The sequence below is a fragment of the Oncorhynchus masou genome, chromosome 31 (assembly GCF_036934945.1).
Source record: "Oncorhynchus masou masou isolate Uvic2021 chromosome 31, UVic_Omas_1.1, whole genome shotgun sequence".
NCBI lineage: Eukaryota > Metazoa > Chordata > Actinopteri > Salmoniformes > Salmonidae > Oncorhynchus > Oncorhynchus masou.
In genome coordinates this window covers 74,345,305-74,363,212 of record NC_088242.1, presented here as the reverse complement: position 1 = coordinate 74,363,212, position 17,908 = coordinate 74,345,305, and the positions used below count along the sequence as shown (strand labels likewise).

Genomic DNA, 17,908 nt, shown 5'->3' with positions numbered 1-17,908 from the left:
ACGGGTGTGCCTGAAATAGCCAAATCCACTAATTTTAAGGTGTGTCCACATACTTTTGCATATATGTTGTATGTTACGAATTACATTTTGTATTAGATTTTGCTAAATGTATGATATGTTACGAATTCTAGCTAGGTGGCTAACATTAGCTAGCTTGCTAACATTAGCTAGGCTCGGGGTTAGGATTATGTTTAATAGTTGGCTAAAAGGGTTAGGGTTAGCTAACATGCTAAGTAGTTGCAAAGTAGCTAATTATCTAAAATGCTGAAGTTGTCCATGATGAGATTCAAACTCGCAATTTTCGGGTTACTTTTAAATTTCCCGGAATTACTTTAGTATACTACGTTTAGTCTATGAGACCAGGCTGCCTCCAAAGTATATCTGAAACAAGCCGAGGAGGTCGTACTTACAAAGAAGTTTACAGGGGGAAAAGGTGGTCCCACAAAAAAAAAAAACAGTTTTATGAAGCAAACTACCGAGCACTTCAATCTGCTGTTTTGCCACCGCCTTTACCCGCGAAATAAAGCCATAAACTTGTTTCAATTTACTCCGAATGTTATCAGAGACAGACGATTGAGCAGTATGCTATGTTTATTATCAACTGGATTCAACTTTGAAAAATCCGAACCAAAAAAATGGAGAGAACAGCTGAGTCCTGTTGTGGAGTCTTGCTGTCGTGTGTAGCTAGCTAGCTAACTTGGATATAGCTACGGTGAGATTTTGTTGTTTTGATGCTTCAGAGTCCAGAACAATATGAAATGTAGTAATACATGGGTTTTGTTAACCAACAGTTTATGATAAAGGATAAATGTCCCTTTTTAAAACAATCGATCAAGATAAAGTGGCATGGCTGTCAACTTTCTCTCGACCTTTTATCTCGCAAATTGTTTAGATTCCTACCACAAAAAAAATGTACTAAAACAAAACTTTTCGGCCTATAGTTTTAGGTTATTCTACAGAGGAATAGGCAACTATCGTCGGCATTTAGGTTTGCTACATTCATCATGGCCGACAAAGTAACCTTGTTGGCTACACCGCCCCAAATTATACAATGCTGCCACAAACTGCAACAATGTAACATTTTCTCAAATTGGGTTGGATTATAGATTTTATATATGGCGGCTGTTGCCAATGGCACTATTTTCCTAGTTCGCAAGGCCAGTATATGATGTAGCCAGGCCATAGAGAAAGCTAGAAGACTCTGGTGCCCAGAAGCTGTAGGAACCTAATATGCCACAAATTACTTTTTAATTTCAATGACAGTTATATGTATGAATCTGCTTTTTATATTAAACACATGTATTTATAGGGTTATGTATTAGTTTCTAGGGAACAACGTGCTTCAGAAGTAGCTAAAATTCATATAGGCTGTTTCTCAATCATTTTTAAAAATCAGATTTTCTGGTACTCCTAAATTGTATGTTGTGCTTTTTAACGTTGGGAGCACCAGTGCTACATATGAAAAATGTCCATTTAGAGCCCTGCTCGTGAGTAAACCATCCATAACTGCAGATGGCAGTAAATCGCCAACCTTGGCTTTATACCTGTTCGAAGAACACACTACAGGTGTCAGTATGCACCCGTTCAGTTTGTTTGTCAACTCATTGAAGTAGTAGAAGAAGAAAATGTACTACTTCAAAATCGAGATGTCCTCAATGGCGCTGCCGTGCTCTTACAGATGCTATAGTGGGACAGATCCAATAATGTGACGTCTGAGACAAACCTAAAGCATAAATGTAAATTAAGCTGGGGGGGCCAGTTGGTGGGATGCCTGAACCGTTATTTAGCCGTATGTCAATACATGTATGCAGACTTTCTTATCGACATTCTTGGTATGCCCAATTTTTATTTAGAATCTTTACCAGAAAAGAGTTGATTCTACTAACATAATTCTTCTTTTTTTTCTTTATTTTACCCCGTTTTCTCCCCAATTTCGTGGTATCCAATTGTTTAGTAGCTACTATCTTGTCTCATCGCTACAACTCCCGTACGGGCTCGGGAGAGACGAAGGTTGAAAGGCATGCGTCCTCCGATACACAACACAACCAAGCCGCACTGCTTCTTAACACAGTGCGCATCCAACCCTGGCAACCTTGGTTAGCGCACACTGCGCCCGGCCCGCCACAGGAGTCGCTGGTGTGCGATGAGACAAGGATATCCCTACCGGCCAACCCCTCCCTAACCCGGACGACGCTAGGCCAATTGTACGCCGCCCCACTGACCTCCCGGTCGCGGCCGGTTATGACAGAGCCTGGGCGCAAACCCAGAGTCTCTGGTGGTACAGCGCCCTTAACCACTGCGCCACCTGGGAGGCCCTAACATAATTCTTGATTTAATTTTTCATGCCACACCACTTCTCAGTTTAGGTAGGAAATGTGATGCAATTCCACAGCACACAGAATAGGCCTATGTGCTAGGCCTATATGCTACTAGGCTATATTTGGTCAAATCAGTCATCTTTTAGGGTGTTGAACTTGGTATTGAACAATGATTTATTTAAAATGTATCATAAAAAATATATTTTACTTTGTATTCTTTCTTTCAGAATTTCCCCATTTTCATCAGTCCACTTCTGTGTGGAGAAGCTATTTCTGAGTGGCCTGCCACACTGATTGCCATTGATAAAGTTGGTTCAGTGGGCTACTGCAGAATTTTGTCAAGAGCATTGGCTGTCTGCTGTGTCTTGATGCTCTTCAGTGCCTGGTTGTTACATGGGTGATGAGGATGTCCTGCTGGTCAGGATTGTGATATGATGGGGTGCAGGACGAGCAAGGTCCTCCCTGAGCCACCTGGAGATGTCCAGCTCGACTTGGTCAAAAAGGTGGAGCCTCCTGAGACCGACATCTACAAACATTTCATCCGAGACGACGGCAGTGGGAGTAAAATGGGAGGGGAGAAAACAGGCTCTCTCTCTCCACAGGCCCAGGCAGCTTTCCCAGCTACCCGGGCATCCCCGGGTACAGGCCAACCAGAGGCCTCAGACCCACGCAGAAACAAGGTAGCCAAGTACAGAGCCAAGTTTGACCCACGGGTCACAGCCAAATATGACATTAAGGCCCTGATAGGTCGCGGTAGCTTCAGCCGGGTGGTGCGAGTGGAGCACAAGAGCACACGTCAGCCCTACGCTATCAAGATGATAGAGACGCGCTATAGAGAGGGACGTGAGGTATGCGAGTCAGAGCTGTGTGTCCTGCGTCGTGTACGCCACACTAACATCATCCAGCTGATGGAGGTGTTTGAGACAGCTGAGAGAGTGTACATGGTGATGGAGCTGGCTACAGGAGGAGAGCTTTTTGACCGTATCATCGCCCGTGGCTCTTTCACAGAGCGTGATGCTACACGTGTCCTACAGATGGTACTGGACGGGGTCAAGTATCTCCATACACTTGGCATCACCCACCGTGACCTCAAGCCCGAGAACCTGCTCTACTATCACCCTGGGGCGGACTCAAAAATTATGATCACTGACTTTGGGCTGGCCAGCACTCGTAAAAAGGGGGATGAGTGCTTGATGAAGACCACTTGTGGGACACCAGAGTACATTGCCCCAGAGATCCTGGTACGGAAGCCATACACTAATGCTGTAGACATGTGGGCTCTGGGTGTCATTTCCTACATTCTGCTGAGTGGAACCATGCCCTTTGAGGATGACAACCGCATGCGACTCTACCGCCAGATCCTCAAAGGGAAGTACAGCTTCTCTGGGGAGGTAAGCATCTATGACCTCACACACTCTCTTCATCCATTTAGTTTCTGATTCTTACTAATTTGCTGTCCTCTCTGCTTCTCAATAATTCTACAACCCCTATCGAGCACTCCTCCCTTGATGTGTTGAGTGCACACTATCTCTCAAAAACCCCTCCTTTTCAGCGGTTACATTTGCTTACGGTTGGCTCCATGTGAACTATAATTCTGATGCTGTGTTTTAACGTTTAGAAACGTCAATAGTCATTCCTTTCAAACTGGTTTTCGAAACAAATGTTGATATTCGGTTATTTGTTGGTTTGTAATTATTTGAATTCCATTTTTTTCTGTGGGATAAATGCACAGTTTATTTAGAGATAAATCGGATCAAGACGGAACTGTGCGGAATATGGCTGAGCGAGCACATGGATAATATACAGTTGGCTGGGTTTTCCGTGCATTAGCAAGACAGAACAGCTACCTCCGGTAAGACGAGGGGTGGTGGTCTGTGTCTATTTGTCAACAACAGCTGCTGCGCAATCTCTAATATTAAGGAAGTCTCCACACTATTTACCAAGAGAGTTTTCATCTATATTTTTCGTAACTGTCTATTTACCACCACAAACTGATGCAGGCACTAAGACCGCACTCAACAATGCTGTATAAGGACACAAACAAACAAGAGAATGCTCACCCAGAAACAGTGCTCCTAGTGGCCGGGGACTTTAATGCAGGGAAACTTAAATCCATTTTTACATCATTTCTACCACAGGAAGAAAAAAAACTCCATACCATCTTTACTCCACACATAGAGATGTGTACAAAGCTCTCCCTTACCCTCCATTTGGCAGATCTGCATAATTCTATGCTCCTGATTCCTGCTTACAAGCAAAAACTGAAGCAGAAAGTACCAGTGACTCGCTCTATACAGAAGTGTTCTGATGACGTGGAAGCTAAGCTACAGAACTGTTTTGCTAGCACAGACTGGAATATGTTCTGGGATTTATCCGATGGTATTGATGAGTAACACCACATCAGTCTCCGATTTCATCAATAAGTGCATTAAAGATGTCGTCCCCACAGTGACTGTACGTACATATCCTAACCAGAAGCCATGGATTACAGACAACATCCTCACTGAGTTAAAGGCTAGAGCTGCCGCTTTCAAGGAGCAGGACATTAAGACATGGGACATTAAGACATCCCGCTATGCCCTCTGACAAACCATCAAACAGGCAAAGCGTCAACACAGGACTAAGATTTAATCGTACTACACCGGTTTTGATGCTCATCGAATGTGGCAGCCCTTGCAAACGATTACGGATTACAAAGGGAATCCCAGCCGCGAGCTGCCCAGTGACATGAGCTTACCAGACGAGCTAAATGCCTTCTATGCTAGCTTCGAGGCAAGCATCACTGAACCATGCATGAGAGCACCAGCTGTTCCAGATGAGTGTGTGATCCTGCTCTCTGTAGCCGATGTGAGTTAGACATTTTAAACAGGTCAACATTCACAAGACTGCAGGGCCAGATGGATTATAAGGACGCATACTCCGAGCATGCACACATACCACCCCAACCAATCCACAGATGACGGAATCTTTATTGCACTCCACACTGCCCTTTCCCACCTGGACAAAAGGAACACCTATGTGAGAATGCTGTTTGTTGACTACAGCTCAGCGTTCAACACCGTAGTGCCCTCAAAGCTCCTCACTAAGCTAAGGACCCTGGGACTAAACACCTCCCTCTGCAACTGGATCCTGGACTTCCTGACAAGCCGCCCCCAGGTGGTAAGGGTAGCCAACAACATCTGCCACACCTCAACACGGGGGCTCCTTTGGGGTGCGTCCTCTCCTGTAATCCCCATTCACTCACAACTGCGTGGCTACGCACGACTCCCAACACCATGAAGTTTGCCGATATCACAGCGGTGGTAGTCCTGATCACTGATAACGATGAGACAGCCTACAGGGAGTTTGTCTTAAACCTAGCAGTGTGGTGCCAGGACAACAACCTCTCCCTCAACATGAGCCAGACAAAAGAGCTGATCATGGACTACAGGAAAAAGGGGGCCGAGCACGCCCCCATTCACATCAACGGGCTGTACTGGAGCGGGTCGAGGACTTCAAGTTCTTGGGCGTCCAAATCACTAACAAACTATCATTCCCCCTCAGGAGACTGAAAAGATTTAGCATGGATCCTCAGATCCTCAAAGTTCTAAAGCTGCAGCATCAAGAGCTTCCTGACTGGTTGCATCACCGCTTGGTATGGCAACTGGTTGGCATCTGATCGCAAGGCGCTACAGAGGGTAGTACATATGGCACACTACATCACTGGGGCCAAGCTTACTTTCATCCATGACCTCTATACCAGGTGGTGTTAGAGGGAGGCCCATAAAATTGTCAGACTCCAACCACCCTAGTCATAGACTGTTCTCTCTGCTACTGCATGGCAAGCGGTACCGTAGTGCCAAGTCTAGGTCCAAAAGCCTCCCTATTAGCTTCTACCCCCAAGCCATTTGACTGTAAACAGTTATTCAAATGGCCACCCGGACAATTTGCATTGACACCCTTTTTTACAGTGCTGCTACTCCCTGTTTATTGTCTATAGTCACTTTACACCTACGTCCATGTGTGTGTATGCATATATATATATATATATATATATATGGAGCACATTGACTCTGTACCGGTTACCCCCTGTATATAGCCTTGTTATTTTATTGTTACTTTTTTCTTACCTTAATTTATTTTTCAAATTTAGCAAATATTTTCCTCCACATGGAGCCTCTGAATGAGTCCTTTGCTGCTATAACAGCCTCCACTCTTCTGGGAAGGCTTTCCACTAGATGCCACGAGCATTAGTGAGGTCGGGCACTCATGTTCTGGCCGATTAGGCCTGGCTCACAGTCAGCGTTTCATTTCATCCCAAAGGTGTTCGATTGGGTTGATGTCAGAGCTCTGTGCAGGACAGTCCAGTTTTTCCACACTGATCTCGACAAACCATTTCTGTATGGACCTCGCTTTGTGCCCGGGGACATTATCATGCTGAAACAGGGAATAAATCCATTAGACTGTCATTGTATGCTGTAGTGTGCAGATGTTTCTTCACTGGAACTAACAGGCCTAGCCCGAACCATGAAAAACAGCCCCAGACTATTATTCCTCCTCCACCAAACTTTACAGTTGGCACTATGTATTCGGGCAGGTAGTGTTTGAAGGGGTGTTCACATGCATACATATATGTATATATGTAGATAATTTAGTGCCTAAAATACGCGGTTAAATACATTTAAAATAATAATCCTAATCTTTTGCATCTCTCAAATATTGGACAAAAACTTCAGAACAAACTTCCTTTGTAAAACGTTTTCTTTTTTACTATATGTTGTTTTATGTAGTGGACCTGTTTTTCAATGCGTTTCTATGGGCTAATAGCAGTAATGCCAAATTCAATTATTTATTTGTTTATACCTTAAGGGGTCTTACAATTCCAAATCAAATAATTTGGTATGACCATCTTAAAACAATTCCATTTGATATAGTATTTCTCGCTGATATGAAAGATACGTTCCTTTTGTTTCCAAAACCGAATCGATTGTAATGCGTTAAAACGTTCTGAACGAGCGTCTGGGATCTTAACAATACTCGCCGACCACTGTTGTTCAATTCATACTGGATGCATTGCATACAGTTGCTAATGTTTTAGCCTGGGTTTCATTTGAATCGAAAACATGTCTATGTGTTTCTGGACTGTGCACAATTATTTCAAAACAAACCCCCAACGTTTCTTTGTGATGTGAGGCTGGAGTTCCTGGCAGCAACTGCAGTATGCTCAATGTGTGTGCGCGTAAGGGCCTTCTTTGAATCAGACAAGTTCAGCTTCTCCCAGTGGGGGTAACATACATGGGTGTAGCTATGCTTCATTTTATAAAGGCCAAACTTTAATACACATAAGTGAATTTGTCCCAGTACTATTGGTCCCCTAAAATGGTACAAAAAGTGCTGTAATTTCTAAACGGTTCACCCGATATGGATGAAAATACTCTCAAATTAAAGCTGAGTCTGCAATTTAACCTCACTTTAACCTAATTCTATAATTTCAAATCTAAAGTGCTGGAGTACAGAGCCAAAACCAACAAAACATGTGTCACAGTCCCAATACCTTTGAAGCTCACTGTATAACTATGTTGTATGATTTATGAATGGCAAGGATATATGAGATCGACTTTTCATTCAGTTCGACACCTTTTGTAAACAAGTCAAGCTTGCTGTTCGTCAGTCAAAGCACAGTAAATAATCTATGCGCCACCACTCCGTGGCTGCATATCAAACATGGCAAGGTCCAATGGTAGCCTTTTTTTCTCGCTGGCCCACTACTGGCTCAGACATGGTGTAGTTCTTAAATGCAATGGGGTCATGCAGTGCCGATAGGTTGGCACGCTTTCTCTATATATTTGGTTATTAGGATATGTATTAAAAAGTATGGATGGGCGCGTTCATTCAAAAATCTGAACGGACATTAGTATTCATTTTTTAGAAGAAATACAAAATATAGGACTATTCTAACAATGAAAAGGCTTTGTCTAAAATGTAAAACAATTATGTGACATTGCTACATAGCCTACAACAATAGACTATTCCATTCCACATTTTTATAAAACAACAGTTTTATGACAGTTTATTATGAGTAGCCTACACACGTTTTGCAGGGTATGGCTTGTTATTGTCGGTCAGTCATTGCAGCACTACAGTCAGATGCTACATGTGTAGCAGTTAAGTGGGAGATCTATAATCAATGCAAAATGGAATTAAAATTCCGGAATTAAATTGGCTAAATGAGAATGTGTAGTCTTCAATGATCAACCAACGGTTAGGCTGTTTAATGTGAATGGAGTTGTTGTAGACAAGGATGGGGAGTGCAGCAAAATAGCCTCAATTAGCTAGCCTAGCCTAATCTAAGATCTAAAGAGGAATCAACTGGCACGGGTTACTAATATAGCTAGGATTATACCTTTGGCTGCTGGACAATAAAATAAAGTTGATTTGATAACCAATGTAACATGAGAAAAATGCTGTTTTCAATGACATATTAAAAGTGTTTATAAAATCATTCCCTCAACATGTATATGGTTGTATTTTGGCTAGGCTACTTTGAAACGAGTTAAGACGTGCTTCATGGTTAACTAGTTTCAAAATGCTGACCACCTCCGCTCAGGTTCAAGGATGAGTGGTGTGCGGAACAGGCATGGTCCTTCGCTCTCCACTCTTGTGACCATTTGAGCTGAACGAACTGTGCATAGAGTATGTCGACAGAATCAAGCCTTTAGATGTTAATATTTATTATCTTTTGTTATAATTGTCAAAAATGACTGGCGTTTAGCCTATATTAATGTAATTAAAAGTCTCATTAAAGTTTGGCTCCATTGTCTGGCGCCTCCCTCATGTCAGCATAAGTTTGGACATAAGTAGGTAAAATGCGCACATAGGCTTTTTATTTATTTCATTTTAATAGTTATAAGAACAAATTCTTATTTACAATGATGGCCTACCCCGGGCCAAACCAGGACAGCACTGAGCCAATTGTGCACTGCCCTATGGGACTCCCAATCACAGCCGGATGTGATACAGCCTGGATTCGAACCAGGGACTGTAGTGACGCCTCTTGCACTGAGATTCTGTGCCTTAGACCGCTGCGCCACTCAGGAGCATTTTGTGACTTAAAAAAAAAATACAAAATGTACTTGTCCATTTGGACATCTTATATCTATATTCTTCTTGTCCAACAATGTATTTTACTTGTCCCGGACAAGCGTTATTGTCGAGCCCTGTTATGGGACATGGAAATGTATGCTCTATCCCACCGTGTAAAGAAATTTGACTGCTCATACACTCAGATACAGAGGTACTGAGCGGCGGGACAGACAGCAGACTTCCCTGTCATTGCTCACTTTGTTACTGATAGGCGCCTGTCCTCCTATCAATAGAACACTAGAAGATGCATATTGTTCATTCTAGCGGGGGAAGGCTCCACATTCTTTTTTCTGACTACCGAATTGAAAAGTAGCATAGTTCATTTAAGTAGAAAAACTGGCGAGTCGGCTGTAAAGCCAACAGCCGGCGCTAGTGGAAAACACTGCGTACAGTATAGCAATGTTCAACCGCAGCTGCTTTACATTCTGTTGCCCTCCTGTATGTATTGTTCGTTATAGTTATGTCCTAAAATTCAGCAGGTATCCACAAGTGTGCTAGAGAAATGGACTCTGCCACTTGATTACTTTCACTGAAAATGGATTTGACCCCCCACCAGTGCATCATATAAAGCCTTAATTCAAACCATAACAAATTTTGCAGTTCCTCAACATTTAAAGCTCTTTTTCCGTCTCTTCCTCCCTGCTCAGCCATGGCCCAGTGTGTCCAACCTGGCGAAGGACTTCATTGACCGTGTGCTGACAGTGGACCCCAGCGAGAGGTTGACTGCAGGCCAGGCTCTGAAGCACCCCTGGGTCGTCAGCATGGCTGCTTCATCCTCCATGAAGAACCTGCAGCGCTCTATCTCCCAGAACCTCCTGAAGAGGGCCTCATCACGCTGCCACAGCACCAAGTCTGCCCAGTCCACACGCTCCAGCCGCTCCACCAAGTCCAACAAGGCACGCCGTGCTCGGGAGAAAGAGCTGCGTGAGCTCAACCGCCGCTACCAACAACAATACAATGGCTGAGTAATAGTTACTTGGGCTGTAATTTTGACAAACTCGTAATGTTGCAGGTCTCATTGAGACCACAAGCAGGGACTTATCAGCAGCGGCCTAGAACAGCACTTCAGCTCAGCAATAACTTCAACATCCATCCTAGGCCATTGTGCCACAGGCAGTAAACAAAACATCCTCAGATTTCACTATTTTTTCCAAGATTCCTATTTCCTCAAGTTTCTTTCCTGTCCTTGTGTGTCTCCTCATATTTATTTATTGTTGTCATGATTATATTGTTTCCGTAGAAATGGTCACTTGAAGCTGTCCATCTAAACGGATCTGTTGAACAGAATTCAAGGTAATGAAGGTTTAGGAAGGGATGTTGAAATGCTTTTCCAACACTGATTCCTGATTATTTGCTGTGAATTTATTATGTTACAAGAACAGTGAGTTACTTGTTTTGGTGGAGATCTATATCTGATTATATCTTGATTTGGACAAAAAATACGATGATACTTTGTGCTAAAACACAAGTATGTCAATGAAGGCCAAAATAAACATTGTTTATTTAATTTTGGTTTAGAAGTCGTATATCCAATCTTATTGTATTCCGACCAGTTGCTTTCATGGATTGCAAATTAAGTCTCTTTCTTGCCAGGATTCAGATTTTACAACCTGTCCATTTATGATGTTTTTTCCCAATTCGTTCTGGGATTCTTTTTTAACTGTGAGCTTGAAAGGCTGAGGGAGGTTGACTGGAAACTAAATAAGGACAGATGATCCAGCGCTTTTGCATCTGTCGTCGTGAGGATTGATTAGGCTGAAACCTAGTCCTGTCTCTGCACTCTCCTGCTCCTGCTGTCTGAGATGGACAGCATTGTTGTAATGAAGTATACACGTCAAGTGATGTGTAATTTAACAAACTGATGGAGAATAGTCCAATGGTTGAAAGCTCAGTATTCATTTAATTTGTTGTATCAAATATTTCTTTCCAATTTGTTCTGAGTAATGCAGACATCTCATGGTTGTACTGTATTTTTTATTTTTTCAAAATATTTTTATTGAACAAACCGTGTAGTTTGACGACAACTAAATTTGTGCTGTGGTGGATGCTTTGCCAGTCGTAAAACCCACAGACGGCTGTTGGGAGGAGAGACCAATTCAAATCTGGCCTTTCTTAATCAAGAAAAATGACCATAAAATTATAGGATTGAAAATAAATCTTATAACTATTGCTTTAGTCTTTTAAATGGAACTGTTCAATGTTTCAGATATTTTATTATTTTCAGTGTACCTTGTTGTAGCCTGTGAATGAACTTATTTAAGTGGTGGTTCAAGGGACTGATCTCATTTAACCCACAGTACCATTTTGAGGGGTCATCCAATAGTGTTTTGAAGTGATTAAACAAAATACTTATACCTCTGTTTTTTTGTTGACAGGCTTAATTGTAGGTTTTGTATATTAATTACACATGCTCTTGTTAGTTAGCTCCTTTTGTAGTTATCTTTTTGTACTCCCCAACCAAGACACCCATAGTAAGCGATGGGTTTGATTTTGTCATATAGACTATGTACTTTTGAGCAATTTCCGGTGAGAAGCGCTGGTATTTTAAAGTGAATTTTTCAAAGATACTGGAAATCCAACAGAGCCGTATCAGTTTACCTCAATCTCTCATTTGGTAATTCTATAATGTTACATTATTCTCCATCTTCACTCAATCGGTCCTACTGCTGTTATTGTTTTTTAAAATTGTTGCACAGTAATGTGCAGTGGTGTCTTCCCCCCACATACTTGGCCAACTGCACCCTCCCCCTCCCCCCTTTTGTCCTCTGAACAGCCTCAAGTTGTCATGGCATGGACTCTAAAAGGTGTTGAAAGCATTCCACAGGGATGCTGGCCCATGGTGACTCCAATGCTTCCCACAGTTGTGTCAAGTTGGGTGGGTGTACTTTGGGTGGTGGACCATTCTTGATACACAAGGGAAACTGTTGAGCATGAAAAACCCGGCAGCGTTGCAGTTCTTGACACAAACCAGTGCGCCTGGCACCTACTACCATACCCTGTTCAAAGGCACTTAAATCTCTTGTTATGCTTATTCACCCTCTGAATGGCACACATACACAATCCATGTCTCAAGGCTTCAAAATCCTTCATTCACCTGTCTCCTCTTCATCTACACCAATTTAAGTGGATTTAGCAAGCATCATCAATAACGGATCAAAGCATTCACCTGGTCAGTCTAATGGAAAGAGCAGGTGTTATTAATGTTTTGTACACTCAGTGTATGTGAACTGCAGCATACATTGGTACCATGCATTTTCAACCCCACAGAACGAATAATGCCATGGTTTCAGTCACTTGTTGATTGATTGTTTTTGTAACATCAATGCCTTTTATTTTTAACAAAGGTTTGGTTTTAATGCAAACATGGAATTCAAAATTCCTTTTACATCCTGAAAAACTGTCTCGGCCTGAAGAGAATATATTACATTTTTTAAAATGGAGCAAATTGTAAAGTGTGTAATGTGTGCCAAGTCAATGATTAACCAAATAGTATTTGCAAGAGATCTTGCGGAATGTAAACATATTTTCCGAAAGTGTTTTCTTTCACCTGTTCTATCTGTATGACACATGCTGTTGTCTTTTTCGGAAGTAGCCAATTCAACACTGTTTCCCGAATGCAATTGATTTTTATGTATTTTTTTTATGTTGTTCATTTGTGTTTAAATGAGTGATAACACAATGATTCTTGTACATTCACTTTTTAAATGGTGAACTGGTTCAGTGAGTCGTCATGTTTTATTTGAATATGACAAATAAACAAACTCGAACCTGACAACTTTTTTTGTACTAATTTAAAATAAAGTTTCAGCTCTAATGATCATTCTTAGTGATACATCCTTTCAAAAAGTACCAGCCATATGTTCATACCAATTTGAAAGGAAAGGTCCCTTTTTTCCACTGTGTATCATATGCTTTGTCATGTTTCCCAGTGTTTTGATAGATTTGGCATCATTATAGTCTTTCCCCTATGTGAGTCCTATGCATTTTTTGTTTGGAAGTCCTAGTAAAATACGCTACATGACCAAAAGTATGTGGACACCTGCTTGTCGAAAACAGCCCCAGACCATTATTCCTCCTCCACCAAACTTTAAAGTTGCCACTATGCATTCGGGCTGGTAGCTTTCTCCTGGCATCCGCCAAACCCAGATTCGTCCGTCGGACTGCCAGATGGTGAAGCGTGATTCATCACTCCAGAAAACACATTTCCACTGCTCCAGAGTTCAATGGCGGCAAGCTTTACACCACTCCAGCCGCCGCTTGGCATTGCGCATGGTGAACTTATGCTTGTGTGCGGCTACTCTGCCATGAAAACCCATTGCATGAAGCTCCCGACGAACAGTTCTTGTGCTAATGTTGCTTCCAGAGGCAGTTTGGAACTTGGTAGTGAGTGTTGCAACTGAGGACAGACGATCTTCAATAACAGAACTTACAGTTGATCCGGGGCAGCAAATTTGACGAACTGACTTGTTTGAAAGGTAGCATCCTATGACTGTGCCACATTGAAAGTCACTGAGCTCTTCGGTATGGGCCATTCTACTGCAAGTGTTTGTCTATGAAGGTTGCATGGCTGTCTGCTCGATTCTATACACCTGTCAGCAACGGGTGTGGCTGAAGTTGCCGAATCCACTCATTTGAATGGGTGTCCACATACTTTTGTACACACAGTATAGTGTAAATGCCACCAATATGACAAAAGGGTTTTGCTGCAAAGTATGAGTAAGTGTTTTCCTTATGTGTGGGTCTTGTTACATGCTTAATTCAATTAACTGAGCATTTTAAATACTTTTCACAGACACCAGGTTCTGTTTTCATTTATCCAGTTGTGTTGATGGGTATCGTATTTGGTAAAGATATTTTACAAACGGGCTCCACCACAGTCAATAGGCTGCTTACAGTGCAGGAAATTGAGCCACTGGTGTGTTTAAAGAGGACAGACTATAGACTCTGGTAACTTGTTATTCAACAACCCTGTCCTTAGATAGCCTTCTAATCAGGTCAGATTTAACACCTACTGTCTCTTACTCAATTCCAATCCATGCACTATTGAGAGAATTCTGTCTAGCTGCATCACCGTCTGGTAAAACGATGACATGCCCTTGACCGTAAGGCTCTACAGATGGTGGTGCGGACGGCACAGCACAGCCATCGAGGACGTCTACATCAGGCAGTGTCTGAGGAAGGCCAGGAAAATCTGCAAAGACTTCAGCCAGCCCAGCCATGGACTGTTCTGCCCACTACTGTCGGTACCGGAGCATCAGGTCTCAAACTAACAGGCTCTGAGACAGCTTCTACTTCCAAGCAATAGGACTATGAACAGCTCATCAAGAGCTGACTACCTCACCCATCTGTACTGACTACCTGCACTGACTATATACACACTACCCACACATCCACAAACACATATACTGATACTCCCGCACCCCTCTCCACACACATATACTGATACTCCCACACCCCTCTACACACACACACAGGACTACATTACACAAATGCCACCAGAATCCCTTTCATTGATTGGTCCTGATACTGACCTTGCATATAGTGTATATTCTAACATGTATTTATTGTATTCTCATGTGTACTTTTTAATTGTGTGTATTTCTTTTATATGACTTAGTATAACTGGATTGTTGAGGATCATTGCATCTAAAAATCCAAGATGCTGTGAAATTGTGAAACTGCTTTTATCTCATTTACCAGTTGCTGTGAATCATGCTGCATGTTAACTTGATAGACTAGTGTTGATAAGTAGTTTAAATGTAGCCAATAAATAATTTCGATACTGTATGTGATGGTGGTGGACTCTGCATTCTGCATCCCTGATCCCATCGAATATGCATAAATAGTATACAGCTGTAGCCCCGCTGCAGTCTGTGACTAGAACTAGCCTGTCCCGAATATCATGGATATATTGGAACTAGTGGATATATGGAGGCTTAAATAAACTGACCTAGTGAGATATACATGGCGGAGGCTCAATCACGCTCGTCATCTCGACTACTTTCTTATGTCATTCTCGCCGGTATCAAACGTTTAAAAGTGTTAACAGGGGACAAAATGCGGTTGGACCATCAAATAATTGGCATATACATTACGCTTACAGAATTTTTACATGGGAGAGGATATTGAAAATGTAATCAAAGCCTATTGGATGATAACTTGTTTTTAAGAAACACATATGGAACGGATCTCGTCGGAATGAGAGGACCAAAGCGCAGCGTGGTAAGTGTTCATGATTCTTAATTTACTCAGAAGACAAAACAAAAGACTAACGACCGTCACGTTCTGCAGGCTTCACAGAGCTAACAAAAAAAAACAAGAGCCCAACAAACACCAAAAGGAGAATGACAACTTATATGTGATCCCAATCAGAGACAACGATAAACAGCTGCGTCTGGTTGGGAACCACACTCGGCAAAAACAAAGAAATAGAAAACATAGAAATAAAGAAACTAGAATGCCCACCCCAGTCACACCCTGGCCGAACAAAAATAGAGAATAAAAGCCTCTCTATGGCCAGGGCGTGACAACATAAGAATAACTGACTTTTTCCAACATAACATAGGTACAGCAGATCCCCTTATTGTATGGGACAATTGTGCCTTTAGAGGCCATGCAATTCAATACTCATCTTTAAAACAAAAGCAATTTTGGTCAAAAGAGTTCATATTAACAAAAGAAATAGAAGGACTAACAGTACAGATACAGTAGATCACAATAAAAACTGTGCCATAGAGGCACAGAATAAGTTAGAGGGAAAACAAAAACAAATGGAGGAACATATTCAAGAAAGATCAAGTGTAATATCTTATTCAAATAAAATGAACTGGATGGAATATGGGGGAAAATGCACCAAATAGTTTTTTAATCTTCAACAAAGATATGGCACCCAAACATTATTTATAGAAACTTGTTACAAATGATGGAGTCACTCATGATTCACCAAACAATATTTTGAAAGAGTACTTGAAGCATATATTTTTCGTGAATTGTATGAATTTTTTTCTATTTATAATGTAAAATTAATATCTGTACAGAAAGACTCATGTGAAGGTCAAAACTCCAGGGTTGGATGGCATACAAGTTGAGGTGTTCCAAACCTTTTTTGATGTACTTAGAGGACCGTTATTAGCATTTTAACCACTCCTATAAACATTTTAGATGATCAGATACTCAACAAGAAGGTCTGATTTCTTTACGACTGAAACCGGACCCAAGTGGTAAATATAAAGACCCATTTAAAAAATTGGAGGCTCCTTACACTTCAGTGTTGTGATGCAAAAAAATCTGGCAAAATGCATAGCGCATGGAATTAAAAAGGTACAGTATTGTCGGATATTATTCATCCTAATCAGGCAGTTTTTTTTGCATGGACGATACATTGAAGATAGTATACGACAAGTACTGGAAACAATAGAACACTATGAAAAATCCAGGAAACCAGGCCTGGTATTCATAGCTGACTTTGAAAAGGCTTTTGATAAAGTACAACTGGAATGTATTTATAAATGTCTGGAATATTTCAAATTTGAAGTTATGTATAGTAACCCTAGATGTAAAATATTAGTATTCAACTGTCAAGAGGAGTAAAACAAGGTTGTTCACTATCGGCATATATATTTATTATGGCCATCGATATGTTAGCTATTAAACTCAGATCTAACAATAATATCAAGGGGCTAGAAATTCAGGGCTTAAAAACAAAGGTGCCATTGTACGCTGATGATTCATGTTTTCTTTTAAATCCACAATTTGTATCCTCCCACAGTCTCATAGAGTATCTAGATACTTTTTCTAATGTCTCTGGATTAAAACAAATGTTATGACAAGTGTACTATATTACATATTGGATCACAAAAAAATAACACTTTTACATTACCATGTAGTGAAAGAAAGAAATGATTTCACTATAATACATTTTAATAGAAAGTTTGATACCATCTTGATACCACCTTGCTACGGTGGAAAGGAAAATACCTGTTTATTTGTGGAAAAATCACCCTGATTAACTCTTTAGTCATATCCCAGTTAACCTATTTGCTTATGGCCTTGACTACACCTAGCAACTTGTTTTCTAAATTATATTTTGAACGGCAAGCCAGACAAAACTAAACGGGCCTATTTATGTAATGAATATGAGTTTGGAAAGTAGAAATTATTAAATATTAAAGCATTAGACCTCTCACTAAAGGCTTCAGTCATACAAAAATGATACGTTATAACTTTTGTAGCATATTAGTAAGAATGTCTCACCCCTTGTTCAATAATTACCTTTTTTCCTCTATTCAGATGCGAACCTCTCACTTTCGGTTATTTGAAAATGAAATAATCTCGAAAATAACACTGTTATTTAGAAGGCCAGCATCCCGGAGTTGCATCTTCACTGTTGACGTTGAGACTTGTGTTTTATGGGTACTATTTAATGAAGCTGGCAGTTGAAGACTTGTGAGGCGTCTGTTTCTCAAACT

General features: G+C 41.2%; 1 protein-coding gene across 1 annotated transcript; it reads left to right on the top strand.

Annotated features, from left to right (window-relative positions):
* The first annotated feature begins 432 nt into the window (after nucleotides 1-432).
* On the top strand, nucleotides 433-13,260 carry pskh1 (protein serine kinase H1). Its single transcript, XM_064951925.1, has 3 exons — nucleotides 433-712; nucleotides 2,546-3,709; nucleotides 10,088-13,260. The coding sequence occupies exons 2-3, from the start codon at nucleotides 2,750-2,752 to the stop codon at nucleotides 10,403-10,405; spliced, it is 1,278 nt and encodes a 425-aa protein (XP_064807997.1). The 5' UTR covers nucleotides 433-712; nucleotides 2,546-2,749; the 3' UTR covers nucleotides 10,406-13,260.
* Nucleotides 13,261-17,908: the final 4,648 nt, after the last annotated feature.